At 43.6% G+C, this 20,226-nt stretch overlaps 1 protein-coding gene and 1 long non-coding RNA gene across 11 annotated transcripts in view; both read right to left on the bottom strand.

Annotated features, from left to right (window-relative positions):
• Positions 1-11,343, bottom strand: part of BNC2 (basonuclin zinc finger protein 2) — a 455,057-nt gene extending 443,714 nt beyond the window's left edge. For 4 of the 10 annotated variants that reach the window (XM_024345576.2, XM_054658724.1, XM_009456340.4 and 1 more), the window contains exon 1: positions 11,214-11,325. In XM_024345576.2, the coding sequence (XP_024201344.1) occupies positions 11,214-11,216 (3 nt within the window). In that variant the 5' untranslated portion in view covers positions 11,217-11,325. Of the gene's footprint in view, positions 1-10,916; positions 11,145-11,213 lie in introns of those variants that run through there. The other 6 variants (XM_520498.7, XM_054658729.2, XM_054658722.2 and 3 more) reach the window with 6 other exon arrangements.
• A 1,564-nt stretch (positions 11,344-12,907) lies between these two features.
• LOC134807606 (uncharacterized) lies at positions 12,908-16,979 on the bottom strand. Its single transcript, XR_010148497.1, has 2 exons — positions 16,568-16,979; positions 12,908-13,333 (listed from the first exon to the last, which is right to left on the bottom strand). It is a non-coding gene; the product is annotated as an uncharacterized LOC134807606 (long non-coding RNA).
• Between the last annotated feature and the right edge of the window lie 3,247 nt (positions 16,980-20,226).

The following is a 20,226-nucleotide window of genomic DNA, read 5'->3' as shown; positions in this document are numbered from 1 at the left end:
AGATGAATGGATAAAGAAAATGTGGTATATACATATGATGAAATATTATTCAGCCTTAAAAATGAAGACAATTCTGTTGTATGCTACAACAAAAATGAACCTTAAGAACATTAAGTTTCTAGCTAAGTGAAATAAGCCAGAACAAAAAGACAAATATGTACTGCATGATTCCACTTCTATGAGGCATCTAAAGTAGGCAAACTCTTAGAAATAGAAGCTAGAATAGTGGTTTCCCAGGGCTGGGAGGAAAAGGTAAACGGGTGTTGTTATTCAAAGGTTAAAAAATTTCAGCTTTGCAAAATGAAAATGTTCTAGAGATCTGCTGTACGTTAAGTTACAGAAAACACTACTGAACTGTACACTTAAAAATGGTTAACATGGGCCAGGCACGGTGGCTCATGCCCGTAATCCCAGCACTTTGGGAGGCCAAGGTGGGCAGATTGCTGAGGTCAAGAGCTGGAGAACAGTCTGGCCAACATGGTGAAACCCCATCTCTACTAAAAATACAAAAAAATTAGCCAGTCATGGTGCCATGTGCCTGTAATCCCAGCTACTTCGGAGACTCAGGCAGGGGAATTGCTTGAACCAGGGAGGTGGAGGCTGCAGTGAGCCGAGATCACACCACTGCACTCCAGCATGGACGACAGAGTGAGACTCCGTCTCAAAAAAAAAAAAGGATTAACAAGATACATTTTATGTTGTTTTCTACCACAATCCAAATTGCTTTTTAAAAAGTCAACTTCTAAGGAACTAAGAATGGCTAAAACAATCTTGAAAAAGAAGAACGGAACGAAGTTGTAGGACTCACACTTCTCAATTGCAAAACTTAATACAAAGCTACAGTAGTCAAGACAGTGTGGTACTGGCACAAGGACAGACAGAAAGATCAATGGAATAGAACAGAAATTCCAGAAATAAACCCTTATATATCATGGTCAATTAATTTTTGACAAAGGTACCCAGACACTTCAATGGAGAAAAACTGTCTTTCCAACAAATAGTGCTGGGAACAACAGACATCCACATTTAAAAGAATAAAGTTGTACCCCTACCTCATACTATTTACAGAAGTTAATCCAAATGGATTAAAGATCTATGAATCTACCCTGTAGGAGCTCAAACTGTAAGACACTTACAAAAAAAACACAGAGGTAAATCTTCATGATCTTGGGTTAGACAATAGTTTCTTAGATAGCATACCAAGGACAGAAACAACAACAACAACAAAAATTGATAAATTAGACTTCATCAAAAATTTCTGTGCTTGAAAAGGCACCATCAAAAAGTCAAAAGACAGCTGGGGCTGGGTGTGGTGGCTCATGCCAGTAATCCCAGCACTTTGGGAGGCCAAGACCTGCAGATCACCTGAGGCCAGGAGTTTAAAGAGACCAGCCTGGCCAACGTAGAGAAACCCCATCTCCACTAAAAATACAAAAATTCGCCAGGCATGTTGGCACATGCCTGTAATGCCAGCTACTCGGGACGCTGAGGCAGGACAATGGCTTAAACCCAAGAGGTGGAGGTTGCAGTGAACTGAGATCACGCCACTGCCTGAGCGCCAGAGCAAGACTCTGTCTCAAAAAAAAAAAAAAGACAGCTGCGCATGGTCACAGTGGCTTATGCCTGTAATCCCAGAATTTTGGGGGGTCAAGGAAACAGGATCGCTTGAGGCCAGGAGTTTGAAACCAGGCAGGGCAACACGGTAATACCCTATCTCTACAAAATATATATATATATATATATATATATATATATAAATTAACCAGGCATCGTGGCTTGCACTTGTAGTCCCAATTACTACGGAGGCTGAAGCAGGAGGATTTCTTGAGCCCAGGAGTTTAAGGCTGCAGTGAGCCATAATCACACCATTGCACTCCAACCTGCATGACAGAACTAGAAAGACCCTGTCTCTTTAAAAATAAATAAATAAATAAATAAATAAATAAATAAAGACAACCCACAGAATAGGAGAAAGTATTTGCAAACCTTGTACCTAGCAGAGGGCTTGTACTCAGAATACATAAACAGCACTTAAAACTCCATAATAAAAAGACAAATAACCCAACTGAAAAATGGCCAATGGAGACATGTCTCTGTTTTCCAGAAAAGATACACAAATGGCCAATAAAGTGCATAAGATGCTCAACATCACTAGCCATCAGGCAAATGCAAATCAAAACCACAGAGATATCACTTCATAGTCACTAGTATGATTCAAATAAAAAGATACTACTTCACACCCACTAAGATCTGTAAAAATAAAAAGACAATAACAAGGGCCAGGCGCAGTGGCTCACGCCTGAAATCCCAACACTTTGGGAGGCCGAGGCGGGAGGATCACGAGGTCAGGAGATCGAGACCATCCTGGCTAACACAGTGAAACGCCGTCTCTACTAAAAATACAAAAAATTAGCCAGTCATGGTGGCGGGCGCCTGTAGTCCCAGCTACTCAGAAGGCTGAGGCAGGAGAATGGCGTGAACCTGGGAGGTGGAGCTTGCAGTGAGCCGAGATTGCACCACTGCACTCCAGCCTGGGCGACAGAGCGAGACTCCATCTCAAAAGACAAAAAAAAAAAAAGACACATAACAAGTGTTGAGGAGGGTGTAGAGAGACTGGAAGAATTATACACTATTGGTTGAAAAGTAAAATGCTGCAGTTGCGTTGGAAAACAATTTGGAAGTTCCTCAAAAAGTTATAAGTAGATAGGCCATACTACCCAACAATTCTACTCTTGAGCATATACCCAAGAGAAATGAAAAAATTATGTCCACAAAAACTTGTACATGAATGTTCAGGGCCACATTACTCAAAAAGTGTAAACAACCCAAATGTGCTTTCATTGAATGGATATATAAGAGGTAGTACATCCATAAAATGGAATATTAATGTACATTTTAAGTGGGTGAGTTATATCTCAATAAAGCTAATAATAGCAAACTGCTATGATTATATAGTGTTATACAAAATATGAAATGTACCATTTGGAAAGGCACTTAGAAATTACCAAACTCACTTGACTTACAAATGAGAGAACACAGGCTATCAAAAGTAGGTGGAATAGAACAGGGCCTCTATAGATACCCCGTCCCAGCGCTGTTCTGAGTCTCTAACAGGCAACAGTACAACTGCCTTCCAAGAAACAGCCAGTCACCTGCGTAGAGATACTGACTGGATAAAGAACAAGTGCAGGATACCTGCAGAGAGTAGCTACTGCCATGTATTCCTCTCTCTTTAATTACCACACAGCACTAACCTATTTTGTTCTAATTTGGGGGTTTTCATTGCCAGGGGAAGAGTTAAAATTATGGCCTTCATCTTCACAAGTCCCTCTTTTCTCTTCTACTACTCCCAACACAAACCATAATAAATGGAAATAGAACTGTTAGAAAAAGGAATGTTAAGACACTCATGCTTTTTCTGTGGGAAGGTCACCAGCCTTAGATGACCACGGCAGATTCATCTATATATAGCTATATATAGATAGATTTTTTTTTTTTTTTTTTTGAGACAAAGTCTTGCTCTGTTGCTCAGGCTAGAGTGCAGTGGTGAGATCTTGGCTCACTGCAACCTCCACCTCCCAGGTTCAAGTGATTCTCCTGCCTCAGCCTCCCGAGTAGCTGGGATTATAGGTGCCCGCCACCACGCCCGCTAATTTTTGTATTTTTAGTAAAGACGGGGTTTCACCATATTGGCCAGGCTGGTCTTGAACTCCTGACCTTGTGATCCACCCACCTGAGCCTCCCAAAGTGCTGGGATTACAGGCATGAGCCACCACGCCCTGCCCCATCTCAATATATTCTACACAGTACTTCCGCCCGCTGGCCAAAAGGCTGGGGCATAGCCCTAGGATAGGATAGCTGGGCATTTACCATCCCACCTGGGGGAAAGACTATGAAAAATAGCTCTCTCTCCCTAAAACAAGGATAACTTAGCCCATACTTTCACAAGACACTAAGAAAAGCTTAATAGAGGTGGCTGGGCACAGTAGCTCACTGTGGGATCACACTGTAATCCCAGCACTTTGGGAGGCCGAGGCCAGTGGATCACCTGAGGTCAGGAGTTCGAGACCAGCCTGGCCAACATGGTGAAACCTTGTCCCTACTAAAAATACAAAAATTAGCCAAGCGCAGTGGCGCACGCTTGTAGTCCCAGCTAATCGGGAGGCTGAGGCAGGAGAATCTCCTGAACCCGGGAGATGGAGGTTGCAGTGAGCCAAAATCACGCCACTGCACTCTAGTTTGGGCGACAGAGCGAGATTCCGTTTCAAAAAAAACCTTAACAGAGAAAGTACAACTGTTAAAAAGCCTTGCCTAAAAGAGGTAAGGTCAAGAAAAATTAAAAATAACTTTACAGGGATTTGGCAATAAGTCATTAACATATTTGAAAAGTTATTGGAGAACCCCAAAAGAGTTTGGAAAACTGACAAAATCTGTTGAAATCAGGAGACAAAAATATTTTATTTACCCTCAGTAAAAAAGGTTCTCCTAGTTTAAAAAAGAAAAAAAGACAAACTTTCGGGTAAAGAGGGACAAATGTATTATAATGTACCATTTTCTATTCAGGTGTTTTCAGAATTCTTAAAAAGGTAATTCTCTTCATCTCTAAGATTTTAAAATAATATTTTCCAATACAAAATTTACAAATACTTATTTTATTTATGATTTGAAAATGACCACATTATCATCCTTTTTCTCCTCTGCATCTAGCCAATTAAGCAAATGTATTTCTAAAGAACCAGGCTATGCTAGAGGAAAATCAAAGGGGGAAAAGAGCAAAGGAAAATTAATAGGCTACATTATTTTTACATAGATTTTAAAACATATATATGACATCTATGAAATATCTTTTAATTATTCTCTAGATATGGAAAAAGATAAACTGCTAATAGATCCATTCATATATATGATTTAGTCAGTACTAAAAATATGTTAGTCACCAGAAATACTGCTTTTGTCCTCTGAAAGATTTGAAAAAAGAAAGTAAGACTTTTCATTGCTGTCAAATGTATTCAATTTTCCCCTCAAATGAAGTTTGGATGAAAACAATGTGACTGACAAGCCCCGCACAGGCAAATCTTGGCAACCCTCAACTCTGTCTATCTCCTTGGCCTGTTAAGCAAAATTCCTTCACAAACTGTTGGTCTTTGCAATAACTCCTACAAAGCTCATTACTGCCAGCGTCGGCCTATCCCCCATGTTGTGCATTTATCCCTGGGATGCATATCAACATGTGGCACATGTCCTTGACATGCACAGAAGAGCTGCACCCCAGGACAGCAGCATGCACGACAATAGTCTCGACGCTTACTTCTTTACGGTTGCTGGGATGTAACCGAGAAATCTAATAACTGTGACAGTGGGGCCTTTCGGTTTTTCCTTGCCTTTCCAGACAGTGAAGCTGCACAGACACTAATGAAAGGTTAAATGAATAGGAATAGTTGACAAGAGGTACAATAAAGAAGGAGCTTGGTAATCCACAGACACTGAGCAGAGATCCTTGGCTCAAGCAGAGAAAGGACAGCACATCGTCGAGTCACAATATTTAAAACAGCTTGCTATACACAGAGGCTTTTGTGTCTGGGTACACGTCTGGCTTTGGACTAAAAAAAAAAAAAAAAAGACACTGAAAAGGAATTTCAGCATGGGGCACTTTGGCAAATGTAAGGTCATTATAAGAGAAAAATGTTTTGTGTAGATTGTTACATCTTTGTAATAAACACAAAAAAGCAGGGACTATGAACTCATGAACCACAAGTTCCAAGACAATACTGTACATTTTGACAACTATTAAATACTGTATCTAGAAGGCTGGCTTGATGCTATTCCCACTGGTAAGATACATACACAGTGAGTCATTTAGGAGTTTCACATTCTGCCTTCCTTATGGAAGAATTTCTGATACTCATCTTATTAGAGTTTTGTAGTCAAGTTCTAGTCTTTAGTGAACGTAATTTGTTACAAATACAACCAAAACTCTCAAAGCCACCTTCTACTCATTGAAAAACTTCACAGCAGTTACTAGCAATTTGTGAAGTACCAGGCAAACTTTTTGTAATTGCAAGTGATTGCAATTGTGAAATGGCCTCAGCTAGAATTCTTAATTATCGAACCTATTATTTTTTGGTGCCCTTCTCACTATACCTCAAGGGAAGGTTGTATTCCTTGGGAAGTTTATTTAAAATTATAACAGCAAAACAATTTAAATCACCAAGAAAAAAATACTCTAGAATGTCAAAGAGAAAATAGAGCAAAAAGAACAAAACTGATGTTGTTATGTACAGATATTTTTAAAGGAAAAAAGTTATGACGATAGCAAAAACTTAAAGAATGATATATCTGTAATATCATTCTTACGCATATTGAGTTAGAATATAGGTTCTTACGCATTGAGTTAGAATATGGGTTCGTAACAAATGGTAAAAGCATACTGAGAATATATTTCAAAACAAGGGAGGCTCTTTGAACAGCCAAATTAAATTATAGCTGAACTCTTGAGTGTACTGAGGGTTCTAATAAGCAACAAATAAAGACTTTTATTGGCTAGCAACATAATGAGAGCTACTGTGCAAAAGATTTTAAGAAGGACAAATCTGGGTAGTTTATCTCACTGGATTATATTATTTACTTAAATGATAAATATGTTTGTCTAAACTAATGCTCCTAAAAACTAGTATATAAATATTAAAGTGCAATTATGATCAATGACTCTTTAACATAACTGTATCACAAATGTTAATGGAAAGTGGTAAGTATGAAATTAAATGACAATTATTGAATGTAATATCATTTAAATCCTATTTCTTTAACTTATTTTTTGATCCATAATAAGTCAGGTTTATAAATAGTTTAACATTTATGCTTATAACAGGAAGCATTTATTTTAAAGAAAATTTCTCTCTGGAATACAGAAGTTGTATGTAGAACTACTCCAAAACCATCATTTACAGAAAAGGGGTTGTCCTTCATAAACTAAAAGAAGTTAACCCACTTCTCGGTGATTTCGTAGGAAGCCACTTTTAATAGAACTCTGAAGACTGGCCTCCTAAAACGAGAGTAACTCCCTCAGTTGACAAAAGCTACAAACAGTAGTTAGTCAAACCAAAACATTTAAAATATAGTATCTGGTTGCATTTTGCCTGATCTTCAAATCACCTGAAAGGCAAAAGCCTAGAAAGCTTAGCTGACGCCTTGACTGTTCTTGTAGAAAGTTCTTTTGCTTCTGTCACTTTAAAAAAACAAAAAAAAAAACCATAATAGCACCTCCCAGCCTAAACACTGAGCCAGTATTCATTACCTACTCTTTTTGTGCAACGTTCTGATGGCCAGAATGTTTTTTAAACCTTAAGTATATCTAATAAAATCATGAGGCTCCCTCTAGCTCTTCAGAGGGGAGTTTACTAACCAATGATACTATATAATTCCCATCCAACAGGAAAGATTTGAGGAGGCTACCTCCCCTTCCACAAGAAATGTTTTCCACTCTGTTTCTTGTAAGGATGTAGATGGTAAATGAGACCATCTGCTGAGTAAATCAGAAAGCGTAGCTCCTTATATATTTATCAAGTTAAGAATCTATAAACTGCTTCCAACCTAAGCTTTATGTACAGAATTCTATAGTGAAACTTTAATCCGATTAAACCATACGACATAAATTTACCCATCCTGTCTAAAATTAATTTTAATGTCAAAAAACAACAACATGTATGAACATCCACAGAAATTCAAACTTGTGGTCTGGTCTCAGTTTTAAAAATCTACATTTAAATGCAGAATCTCAAAAATTCAGGAAAAAAACACTTCATGAACTGTATCTGTGGGGTTTATATAAAACAAAGATGTTAATAGTATAGAAAACATTTTCATGTACCATAGTATTTATACACAATACTAGTATAATGACTTTTTTATTGTTTAATCTTACCTGCAATTTAGTATTGGATATTTGGGGATCGTAGGTTGTTTAGAAGACTATAAATAATATAGTTGAAGTATGCCATCTTACAATAACCATAAAAGCCACATTGTCAAGCAAATCATCTCAAACAAGTGAATGTGAACAGTACTAAATTGAACTCCTCATATTCACTAAGGCCATCTTTCAAATACTTAAGGAATATTTAAAATCGTGCTGAACCCTTAACTCTAAAATTAAAAGTAAAGGAAACCAATAACTTCAAGTCATCATCTATTTTGGACTCCCTTAATATAAGAAATATTCCCAGGAACAACAATAAAAAGAATAGCTCCCTCCACCCCCCCCACCCCCACCCCTTTTTGAGCCAGTGTCCAATTTCTTCTTTTCTGAACAGCTGTATTATCCAACTTAAGTTGCTCTGCTAATTTCAGTCCCACAAGGACTAACTTGGAAGGCAAAAAAATACAAGAAAAGATCAATTTGCTGGGAAAGATCAAATGAGAAAACTGTGGGGACAGCACCAGGTCAGCGTGTGGAGAACTAAGCAGACCTGTTCTTCATTAACTGCGGCTCTCTGGGGATGTCACACACTACCTGTCCGTGGGCTTTATTGAACCGCCTAACCCGCCTCTCTGTTCCATTCTTCTGGGCCCAAGTGAATCATATCCTGCTGCTGACAAGTTAGCAGGGGACTGCGGCTGCAACATGAAAGTACTTTTCTTTCTTGTCTAAATCAGGCAGATTTTTGAAAAGACGACACAGCATTGACTCGTGACATGGCAAGATGAAACGAGAGGTCTGGGCCGGTCTTGGAGCTGTGCAGATAAAAGTAATCAAATGACACTCCTGGAATGCAAATTGGCATTCTTGACTGCAGCAATTGCACAACCATGAAACATCCCTGACAGCAAGCAAGATTAGGACAAAATGTTATGTAAAGCACTGAACTCAAGAACTCTCACTTGAAAATTCAAACTGTAACACTTACATTTTAATATAGCAATAGTCAGCTCTGCTTTTGTCTGCTTCTTTTTGTAATCACATATCCCTATCTGACAGATATCTTACATCTCAAATAGAAGAAAAAATCAGGTATTAGGAATGTACTGCTATTAACATTTTCCTAATATTAATTGTAAAATATAATGCACAGTTTATTCTTATGCAAAGTCTTACATGCAAACACCACCCAACTTAATATTCTCAAGAGGAAAAAAAGTTTCAGACCTTTCTCAAAAGATACTCAAAACAAAGTTCAGGTTCAAGCTCATTATTACTTCCCTCAGGTAAAGATACTCCTGTACTTTGGTAAAGTGATTAGCAATCTGGACTTTTAATACAGCACACTTCGGGAACTAAGAACTTCATTAAGACTGAACAGTTTACATGAAACGGCTACAAATATAAAACACAGATACTCTCTAAAGGCTCACAAGGGATTGTGTGTGTGTGTTTGTGTGTGTGTCCAAAAAGTAAATGTTCTGTTAACTTGTACAAGGTCTCACTACTAGGGTACATCTTCAGATCAGACACACTAAGTAACAGTGCCAGAAATAAATTCCTCCCATTTAAAGCATGTATGCGTGTGGACAGTAACATGTGAAATTGCAGAATACAAAGCAGTGGAAGGCAGACAGGCTTAGCCACGGTTCAAAGTCATTAGGATATAGGAATACATGTGTAGACAAATAGTTAACATAGGCTAAGGTAAAGAGAAGAAAAATAATACCCGCCACCGGCTTTTACAGTGTTCTTGTGTAAAACGCCCGTTAGAAGAAAAACTCTCAAGCTCTAAACAGATATATTTAATATTGTTGTGATGTCTCACTTAAACACGGCTTTCAACAATTGCAAGTGTCCACGAAGTATATAAAAAAATAATAAAACAGGCCACTTTCTGCCACTTTAATCCTGGGTACACAGGATTATTTTATGATGTCTTTTGTACGTCAGTTTTACAACAGCTTGACTCTAGGGTAAATGGGAACCATCATAAATCGCACGTTGCTTTCAAAACCACTTTAATTTCTGTCAGCGTTACTGTAACCACAGTCCTGGGCTCTTGCTTTTGTGTGTGTGTGTGTGTGTGTACGTGCCCCTGCATTTGACAGTCCCATCTCCTACACTCCAGTTGTGACTTTGATCACTGAAACAAGAGATGTCACATTAGGGAGCATGGAAGAGGAAAAAATGCCAACCCGCTATCTCACCTGTATTCTTATATGTTCCCTCTATATACGGAACACACCATGTCAGATCCCCAAGTGGGGGTAACAATAGCGACGCTGGGAGGAAGCAAACTAAAAAGAAGGGAGTGGTCAAGCCCCATTTCTAACAAATCACTTCCCCGAAAGCGGACAGAGCGGCTCATCACCAGGCGAACTAATTGCACGCTTCCTCGCTGCAAAGAAGTCGCTTCTCGTAGAGGGGCTGTGCTGGAGTCTCGCTTGGCAAAGCCAGCCCATCTCCTCCACCACTTGCACTTGGAACTTTTTTTCAACCTTAAACTCACTTCACAGGAGATTTCACCTAGGGTTTTTCAGCATATATAATTTTTTATTCTGCTCCCTCCCCAGGCCCCAAATCCCACCCTCCAGTCAACGTGCAAGTAAAACAAATCGGCTCCTATAGAATTGCACTTCGAAAAGAGCCGTCTCTGCAAGGTTGATTTTCCTGCCCTGCGTTCTGCACCTTCTCCGTAAAGCCTGCGGGAGCATTTCCTCCCATCTCCATTTACCACGGGAAGATTCCGAATGTGAAGACGTGGGAGGGGAAGAGTCAACGTGCCGGGCCCGGGCGGCTGCGCCCCAGCGCACCCGGCACCCACGCCCAGCCGCCGGTCCCTCACTCGGCGGCAAGTTGTAAAAGTTCCCGTAGGTCCCAGCCGCCTTCCTCTCTTCCCCGAGCTCCTGCCAGCGCTCCATTCATCCCCCACTCCCCTCCACCTCGTCCCCCCAGCCCGTCCCCAACGCCCTGGAGCCTCCCCTAGCCAGCCGCTCACCTTCGCGCGGAAGCCGCGAGCGGGGCCGACCTTGAGGAGCCCCCTCACACGTGCACCCTCCCACCTAGAGCTCGCCTCGGAAACTTGGGGCCAAGTTTAGGGGAGGCCACTGGGAGCGCAGCGGGGATCAGGTCGGACCGGGGTTCTGGTCCCTGGCCCGCCCTCCTCAGCGCCCCTTGCCCCTCGCGCCGCGGGCCGGAGGGCGGACACGGCCCCCGGGCGGCCCCGGTGGCGCTCGGGCGCGGGGGTCATTTCTGAGGAAGTCTAGAAAAGGGAAGGAGGGTGGAAACTTCTTACCATCTCGGCATGCTGGTTGTCAAGTGCAGCCCCCGCCTCTTGGTCTCCTCTTAGCGGCCGCGCCTGGACCAGCCCCTCGGCCGCCGCTGGCTCCCTCCGTCTCGGCCTTTCTCTCCCTCCCCCTCCGAGTTCCTCCGGGCCGCCGCTCTCGCCGCCTCCGCCTCCCCGCCCGCCCGCGCGCGCCCTCGCCGCGGCCCCTCTGCGCTCAGGTGACTGATTTACACTCGCGCCGGGGTCGCGCTCGCGCCCCGAGTCCCAGCCGGCACGGTTCCCCGGCTCCTCCTCGGGACAAAAAAAAAAAAAAAGGGAACGGCTTGTCCCGGGAGGGGGCTGCCCTGCTCGCGGGAGGCGGGGGACCGGCGGGCGAGGTGACCTCGGCGGCCGTGCAAGCCCCACAAGTTTTTCCTCTCTCTGCAGAATTGTCGTGACTACAATGTTGCTTCCCTTTTGCAAAATAAAAGTCGGTCGTTGTGTTGTTTGTCCTCAGAGGTCCAGGGGCTTGGGGAAGGAGGATGTATGTCTCTCCCTCCCCCCCCCCCACGCCCCGTGACTTCTTTGGGGGCTTTTTGTTTGTTATTTGGGTTTTTCTTGCTCTCTCTTTCGGGGGATGGAAAAAACAACTTTGTGGGGATGGAAAAACAACCCTGGCGCCCCCCCCCCCCCCCCCGGGAGCTGCGGGCGTGGAGGTAGAGGTGGCCGCTAGCGCCCAGCTGTCACACACACACACACACACACACAAAATTGCGGGGCGGGGGTGGGGAGCGGAGCAAGGAGAGGAGGCTGCGAAACGCCGAGGAAAGGGCGCGAACTTTATTCCGACTGCAGCAAACCGCGGCAGCTCTTTCCTTTTCGGGCACTCGGGCGTCTCTGTCCCCTTTGACCAGTTCCTCCTCCCCTGCCCCTGCCCCTTCCCCAGCGTCCCAGCCGCGGCCGACCCGGCTCCCCGCGCCCCTCTCAGCCCAGCTCCTCCGCGCGCCGCTGGGGAGGCGAGTGAGGCGGAGGAAAACCCAGCGGACAGAAACCCGGGACGCGAACGTGCTGGGAGAAAAGGCCAAAAGTTGCGCGCAGCTGGGGGAAAAAAGTTTTTCTGGTGGCGACGCGTTTTGTGCCGGCCCAGACGCCGGCTTGCGGCGAGGGCTTCCTTCCCCTTCCCGTGGTCTGGGCCGCGGGCCTCGGGCTGGAGAGGAAGGAGGCTGTCGCGCCCGCGGGGGAAAGAACAGTCACATCTGTGGGTGACACTCAGCCGACCCAAGTCACCCTGCCCTGGAGACTCAGAAACGCCGACTACAGCCGAAGCGCGCACACGCCTGCAGCTGAAGGATATTTCTTAAATGCAGGCAAAACACACTCCCCGGCCGCAAGAATGGGGCGGGGGTAGGGGGGAGCTTAATCATCATCATCTAACTAACGTACACTTTGTGCCAAAAACATCTCCGCGTTATGCAGATTTATCATAACTACAGCAAACTTTCTGGTTATCTAACATGGGAGGAAGGCATAGGTTTCAAGCATACTCCCTGAGCACTAAGAAATCAGAGAATCGGCGAAGACTTGGCAGAACAGCAGGTATGGTTACCGGTTCCTAGTGAAAAGTGAGAATCATCCCTTCTTCCCTTCTCTCTTCCTCAAATGGAGAGAGAGAGAGACTACTTAATTGCATTCAGAGGACAGAATTAAATTCCTTTGAAAATATGTAGCCTTGGAATTACATAGTTTTATTTTCTTTGCAGAGTCTGGCCTTAGTTTAATATAAATTTTCACAGTAACTGATTTTTTTAAATTTTTCGGGAGCCGCTGATGAGAGTCCCAAGTAGCCACAGCTGTCTTGAAAATGTGATTAGGTGGCCGGGCGCGGTGGCTCACGCCTATAATCCAACTTTGGGAGGCCGAGGCGGGCGGATCGCCTGAGGTCAGGAGTTCGAGACCGGCCTGACCAACATGGTGAAACCCCCATCTCTACTAAAAATACAAAAATTAGCCAACTATGGTGGCGGGCGCCTGTAATCCCCGCTACTAAGGAGGCTGAGGCAGGAGAATTGCTTGAACCCGGGAGGTGGAGGTTGCAGTGAGCCGAGATCGTGCCATTGCACTCCAGCCTGGACGACAGAGGGAGACTCCATCTGCAAAAAAAAAAAAGAAAATGAGATTAGGCTTATTATTCACGTGGATCCAGCTTTTTAACACGCACTTGCAGTTCCGTATACTGATTGGGTCCAAATTCCTGACTGTTTCCTGGCCCTTTCAAAGATTTCTGCATTCGTGGATTCTGTGCATCATTTTGTTGTGGAAAAATGTGTGGTAAACACTTCTCGCATATTATTTATCGTAAATACCTTAGAGTTCTGGGGACAGGTTGCATCTGCAGGTTTCCAATGAAAGACAAGATTACTTCTCTCACTACAGCATAAATCAAAGTATAGACTAGATCTCCCAACGACCATATATATATATATATATATATATATATATATATATATATTTAAATGTGTGTTATCTAAGAAGGCTCATCTTTAAATGATTTGATTAAGGTGTAGAGCATGTTCCCTTATTCTCTAAACATAACTAACATCATACTGTAGTTTGCAGAAACTGATTACACAAGGGATAATGATGACCAAATGTGCATTTTGAAAAATTGAGGATCATCACAAGATTTTTCCAGAAATGAGGCAAGTTCCAGTATGTTTTTCTTGCATCATGGAGAGATGAGAAAAGCTAGTTGCTAATTTCAGAGTCATTACCTATACAAATCCATTCACACACTTACCACTTTGGACAAGTGACAGATCAGCAATTGCCAAACAATTGTATTCACACAGTGCATTTTTGGCTGCGCACCTACACTGACCAACATGCAGAAGTTACTCCACATCAAGCAACCTGTAATTTACATTCCCCTGATTGGTTCCACATCTGTCTGTTTTTGACGTTAGCATAACAAACAATTTATGTGAGGCAAGATGCGTCTATTTGGGATCTCATGCCTTTCTGGAGAGTCATCATGATAAAAATGGGGCATGTGTTAGGCTGAAGAGCAGTTCTTGGAGAAGGTGGAAGAATTTACAGAAGGAAGCAAAGCCTAGCATTTAAGAGGATTCCATAGTCTCATTTCGTCTAGCGGTCTGTATGGCAATTGGAATAAAATCTTAAGTCTTTTTTGTATCCTGCAAGACCTGAATTATCTAAACCTGCCTGACTTTTTTGACTGTTTTATTCCATTTGTTCATTACCATGGTGGACTACACTCAAGTCACATTGGCTTCCTTTCTGTTCCTCTAACTTGCAAAGCTCCTTCCTGCTCTTTGTCCCTGCTGTTCTACCTGGAGTGTTCTCCCAAGTTTTCCAATGATTCCTTCTTATCATTTATATCTCAGCTCTAATAGCAATTCTGCAGACTCTAGTTTAAATAGCTCTTGGCCCACCACTCAAAACACCCCTCATACTTCCTGTTATTACTTATTGTTGTATCCCTTTTGTATCCCTTATCGATATCTGAAATTGTCTTCTTAGTTTATATATTTATTATTTTTCTTCAACTAAAATGGAAGCTCCATAAGGGAAACAACTGTGCTGCAGGTCCTTGAATAACATCGTTTCATTCAATGTCGTTTCATTCTACGTCCTTTTGTTACAAGGCTGAGAAAAAAAAAAAAAAAAATGATTCCAGCCAGGGCCACTGTATGTGTGGCATTTGCACATTCTCCCCATTGTCTGCATGGGTCTTCTCTGGATACTCCAGTTTCCTCCCACATCCCAAAGATATGCCCCTTGGATTCATTGGAGTATCCACATGGTCCCAGTGTGAGTGATTGTGAGTGTGTGAGTGTGCCCTGCAGGGACTGATGGCCTGTCCAGGGTTGGTTCCTGCCTTGCACCCTGAGCTGTCTAGATCGGCTCCAGCCACCTGCACCTCAGAACTGGAATAGCTGGGTAAATATTTTAATTATCTAGCTGGGCATGGTGGCTCACACCTGTAATCCCAGCACTTTGGGAGGCCAAGGCAGGCAGATCACTTGAGGTCAAGAGTTTGAGACCAGCCTAGCCAACATGGTGAAACCCCGTCTCTACTAAAAATACAAAAAAATTAGCCGGGCGTGGTGGTGTGCACCTGCAATCCCAGCTACTGGAAGGCTGAGGCAGAATTGCTTGAACCCGGGAGGTGGAGGTTGCAGTGAGCCGAGATCGCACCACTACACTCCAGCCCTGGGCAACAAAGGCAGACTCCGTCTTGAAAAAAAAAAAAAATTTAATTATCCTAATTGTTTGTATTAATCTTTCTTAAGTGTATGTATAGCTCACATTTATTTCAATGTTTCAATATTAGAAGTATTTTGGGGTGTTTATTTAGAAGTTTGGTGATGTTTTATGACCAGAAATATCCTGCAGGACTCTTGTTTATAGCAGCCTATGGTAAAATGGGTTTTGCTTATTGTCGTTTTGCTTAAAGTCACAGTTTCCAAGAACCTATGCATGACACCGTTAAGTGAGGACTTTGTTCACTTACATAGCCTCAGCCCATAAAACAATGCCAGGCACAAAATAAACTCTTTTAAGTATTACTTGAAGTAATGAAGAAATGTCAAGAGGATTACACTGCATTGATCCGAAGACCTTAGGGGCAAACAAGTTCAGTGTAAGAATATGGGGGTGGGGGGAGCGGGGGAAGCTTTTTCTTTTGGAGAATGTAGCAAACACTGTTGACTTCCTACACCAGCCATCCTCAAAGTATGGTCTTGGGACCCCTAAGGATCACCAAGACCCTTTTAGGAGGTCCATGAAGTCAAAACTATTTTTATTACAATACTGGGAAGTTATTTGCTTTTCTTACATTCTCTCCTGTGTGTACAGTGGACTTTTCCAATGACACTGTAACAGGTGGTATCACAACAGACTGAATGCAGAACCACATATGAGAACCCACCTGTCTTAATCAGCTGTTAAAGAAATGTGCCAAAAATGTAAATCAGTGCACTCTACTCGCTTTTTTGTGTGTGTGTGTGATGGAATCTGTGTCGCTCAGGCTGGAGTTCAGTGGCGCAATCTCGGCTCACTGCAACCTCTGCCTCCCAGGTTCAAATAATTCTTCTGCCTCACCCTCCCGAGTAGCTGGAACTACAGGCGCATGCCACCACATCCAACTAATTTCTGTATTTTTAGTAGAGACGGGGTTTCATCATTTTGGCCAGGCTAGTCTCAAACTCCTGACCTCAAATGATCCACCCACCTCGGCCTCTCAAAGTGGAATTACAGGCGTGGGCCACTGCACCGATCCTGTTTTTGTTTTTCATTTTAAAATGTGAGTATATATTCATTTCCTGTAGCTGCCATTGTGTCCGGAATTGGTGGGTTCTTACCCTGACTTCAAGAATGAAGTCGCGGACCCTCGCGGTGAGTGTTACAGTTCTTAAAGGTGGCGTGTCTGCAGTTTGTTGCTTTTGACGTTCAGATGTGTTTGGCGTTTCTTCCTTCTCTTTCTGGTGGGTTCATGGTCTTGCTGGTTCAGGAGTGCAGCTGCAGACCTTCGCGGTGAGTGTTACTACCCTAAGGCAGGGCATCTGGAGTTGCTCGTTCCTCCCAGTGGGTTCGTGGTCTCACTGGTTTCAGGAGTGAAACTGCACACCTTCACAGTGAGTGTTACAGTTCATAAAGGCAGTGTGAATCCAAATAGTCAGCAGCAACAAGATTTATTGCAAAGAACAAAAGAACATAAGCCTCCACCAGATAGAAGGAGATCCGAAACAGTTGCCCCTGTTGGCTCGGGCAGCCTACTTTTATTCTCTTATCTGGCCCCACCCACATCCTGCTGATTGGTCCATTTTACAGAGAGCTGATTGGTCTGTTTTACAGAGAGCTGATTGGTCTGTTTTGACAGGGTGCTGATTGGTGCAGTTACAATCCTTGAGCTAGACACAAAAGTTCTCCACCTCCCCACTAGAATAGCTAGATACAGAGTGTTGATTGGTGTATTTACAAACCCTGAGCTAGACACAGAGTGCTGATTGGTGCACTTACAAACTTTGAGCTAGATACAGCATGCCAATTGGTGCATTCACAATCCCTAAGCTAGACATAAAGGTTCTCCAAGTCCCCACCAGATTAACTAGATACAGAGTGCTGATTGGTGCACTCACAAACCCTGAGGTAGACACAAGGTGCTGATTGGTGTGTTTACAAACCTTGAGCTAGATACAAAGTGCTGATTGGTGTATTTACAATCCCTTACCTAGACATAAAGACTCTCCAAGTCCCCACCAGACTCGGGAGCCCAGCTGGCTTCACCCAGTGGATCCCGCACTGGGCTGCAGGTGGAGCTGCCTGCCAGTCCCGCACCCTGCGGGACTGGGCTCCACGGAGCAGGGAGTGACGCTCGTCGGGGAGGCTCCGGCTGCACAGGAGCCCATTGGAGGGGCGGGGTGGGCTCAGGCATGGCAGGCTGCAAGTCCCAAGCCCTGCCTGGCCAGGAGGCAGCTAAGGCCCCTAGAGAAATCGAGCAGGAGCACAGCAGCTGCTGGCCCAGGTGCTAAGCCCCTCACTGCCCAGGGCTTGCTGGCCTGCTGGCCACTCCGAGTGCGGGGACTGCCAAGACCACGCCCACCCGGAACTCATGCTGGCCCACAAGCGCCGCGCGCAGCCCCGGATTCCCACCTGCACCTCTCCCTCCACACCTCCCGGCAAGCTGAGGGAGCCGGCTCCAGCCTTGGCCATACCAGAAAGGGGCTCCCACGGTGCAGTGGTGGGCCGAAGGGCTCCTCAAGCACGGCCAGAGTGGGCGCCAAGGCCTAGGAGGCACAGAGAGGGAGCGTGGGCTGCGAGGGCTGTCAGCACGCTGTCACCTCTCACCGTGACAAATTACCACAGATTTAGTGGATTAAACAACACAAATTCATTATAATTTTAGATGTCAGAAATCTGAAATAGGTTTCGCTAAACTAAAACATGTTTGTGAGCCTGTGTTTCTTTTTGGAGTCCCTAGGGGAGAATCTATTTCCTTATTTCTTACAGATTCTAAAGGTCACCCCCATTCCTTGGCTTATGGCCCCCTTCCATCTTCAAAGCCTGTAATAACCAGACATGTCTTTCTCGTGCCATACCACTGTGACACTGAGCCTTCTCCCTCCCTCTTTCAATTATAAGTACATGAGTGATTACACTGGGTCTATCTAGATGATGCAGGATAATCTCCCCATCTCAAGATCCTTAATTTAATCATATCTGCATATTCACAGGTTTCAGGGATTAGGATATGAACCATCATTAAGGGTCATTATTCTGTCTACCACAGTATAGTAACAAGTGATGGGTTTAATATTGTTATTTTAAATGAATTCATAACAAATTTTTCTCATAAAATAAACGTCAGTAGCTACTGATGTTTATCAACAAAAGCTCTGGGCGGCATGGTGGCTCACGCATGTAGTCCCAGCACTTTGGGAGGCGGAGGCTGGCAGAGCACCTGAAATCAGGAGTTCGATACCAGCCTGACCAACATGGGGAAACCCTGTCTCTGCTAAAACTACAAAATTAGCAGGGCGTGGTGCTGCATGCCTGTAATCCCAGGTACTCCAGAGGCTGAGGCAGGAGAATCGCTTGAACCCATGAGATGGAGGTTGCAGTGAGCCAAGACTGTGCCATTGCACTCCAGTCTGGGCAACAAGAGCGAAACTCTGTCTCAAAAAAAAAAAAAGCTCTTTGAATTCTTCAATAATTTTTAAGAGGTCATGAGATCGTGGCTGGGCGTGGTGGCTCACGCCTGTAATCCCAGCACTTTGGGAGCCTGAGGTGGGTGGATTGCCTGAGGTCCGGAATTCAAGACTAGCCTGGCCAGCATGGCAAAACCCCATCTCTACTAAAAATACAAAAATTAGCCGGGCGTGGTGGCGGGCACCCTACTGTAATCCCAGCTATTCGGGAGGCTAAGATGGGAAAATCCCTCGAACCCAGGAGGCAGAGATTGCAGTGACCCGGGATGACGCCACTGCACTCCAGCCTGGGCGACAGAGCAAGACTCCGTCTCAAAAAAAAAACAAAAACAAAAACAAAAAAAAAAACAAAGAGATCGTTTGAGAATGGCTAGTGTACACAACAGTTAGTGTCCCTTCCATACCTCAGGTTAAACTAGGTTGTTCTAAACCCATTATGGTGGCCCTCTTCCCCCTTGCTGTCATTGGTTTAAGGATGAGCATGTTAGTTCTAGCCAATGAAGGATGAGGAAGTCATTGGAGGGGTGTCAGGGAAAGATTATGTATTAAAACTAAAAAAACCAAAATGGCAAGAAATAGATTGTCCCTTTTCTGCTCTGGATGTTAGTATATGAGACTGTGGTACTTCAAAGCAGCTGCATCCACCTTGTGACCAAAAGGGACCCCACATACCTGGAATGATAGAGTGAGAAGGTGGTAAGCCCCTGAACTCTTGATGATGTTACTGACTTACTGAATTAACTAACCCCAGATGGCGTGAAACTTCTTGTTATGTGATATAATCAATTCCGTTATCATTTAGTCTATTTTGAGGTTGCATTTTATTAATTGCAGCTTGAAGCTTTCTAAATTACAGAGAAATGACATGTCTATTTACAGTTTCCATGTAGGAATTCCCTTCTGTCATTTCCTATAAAATTTACATATTTTTTTCCAAATTCTGAGAAAAATCTATGAAGAAATCAGTAAAACGGGAAAAGTATTATCATTTATCATTCCCCTGTGAGAATTAAAAGTTAACAATCAACAGAGACAGTACTAGTTAGCATGAACTCAACAGCAGGAAATGCTGACACAAAGTGGAGTTAAGGTGACATTTTCAGAAGTGGTTACCATCTAATCAGTTAGTTTTATTTGTAGTTGTGGCCACATAAGTGTGTGTTCCTGGCCCCCATCTGCTGCTGTTGATTAGTCATTCTTGCAAATTAAGTAAATATAAGTTTATTGCATAAAATATTATTTACAAATCCTATGAGTTGTCTTTCAAGAAATAACATGTTTTAGAAACAAAGTAAGTCCTTACATAGACAATT

Source organism: Pan troglodytes, chromosome 11, assembly GCF_028858775.2.
Source record: "Pan troglodytes isolate AG18354 chromosome 11, NHGRI_mPanTro3-v2.0_pri, whole genome shotgun sequence".
NCBI classification, from domain to species: domain Eukaryota; kingdom Metazoa; phylum Chordata; class Mammalia; order Primates; family Hominidae; genus Pan; species Pan troglodytes.
The sequence above is the reverse complement of the archived record's forward strand: the minus strand, read 5'-3'. Positions and strand labels throughout refer to the sequence as shown.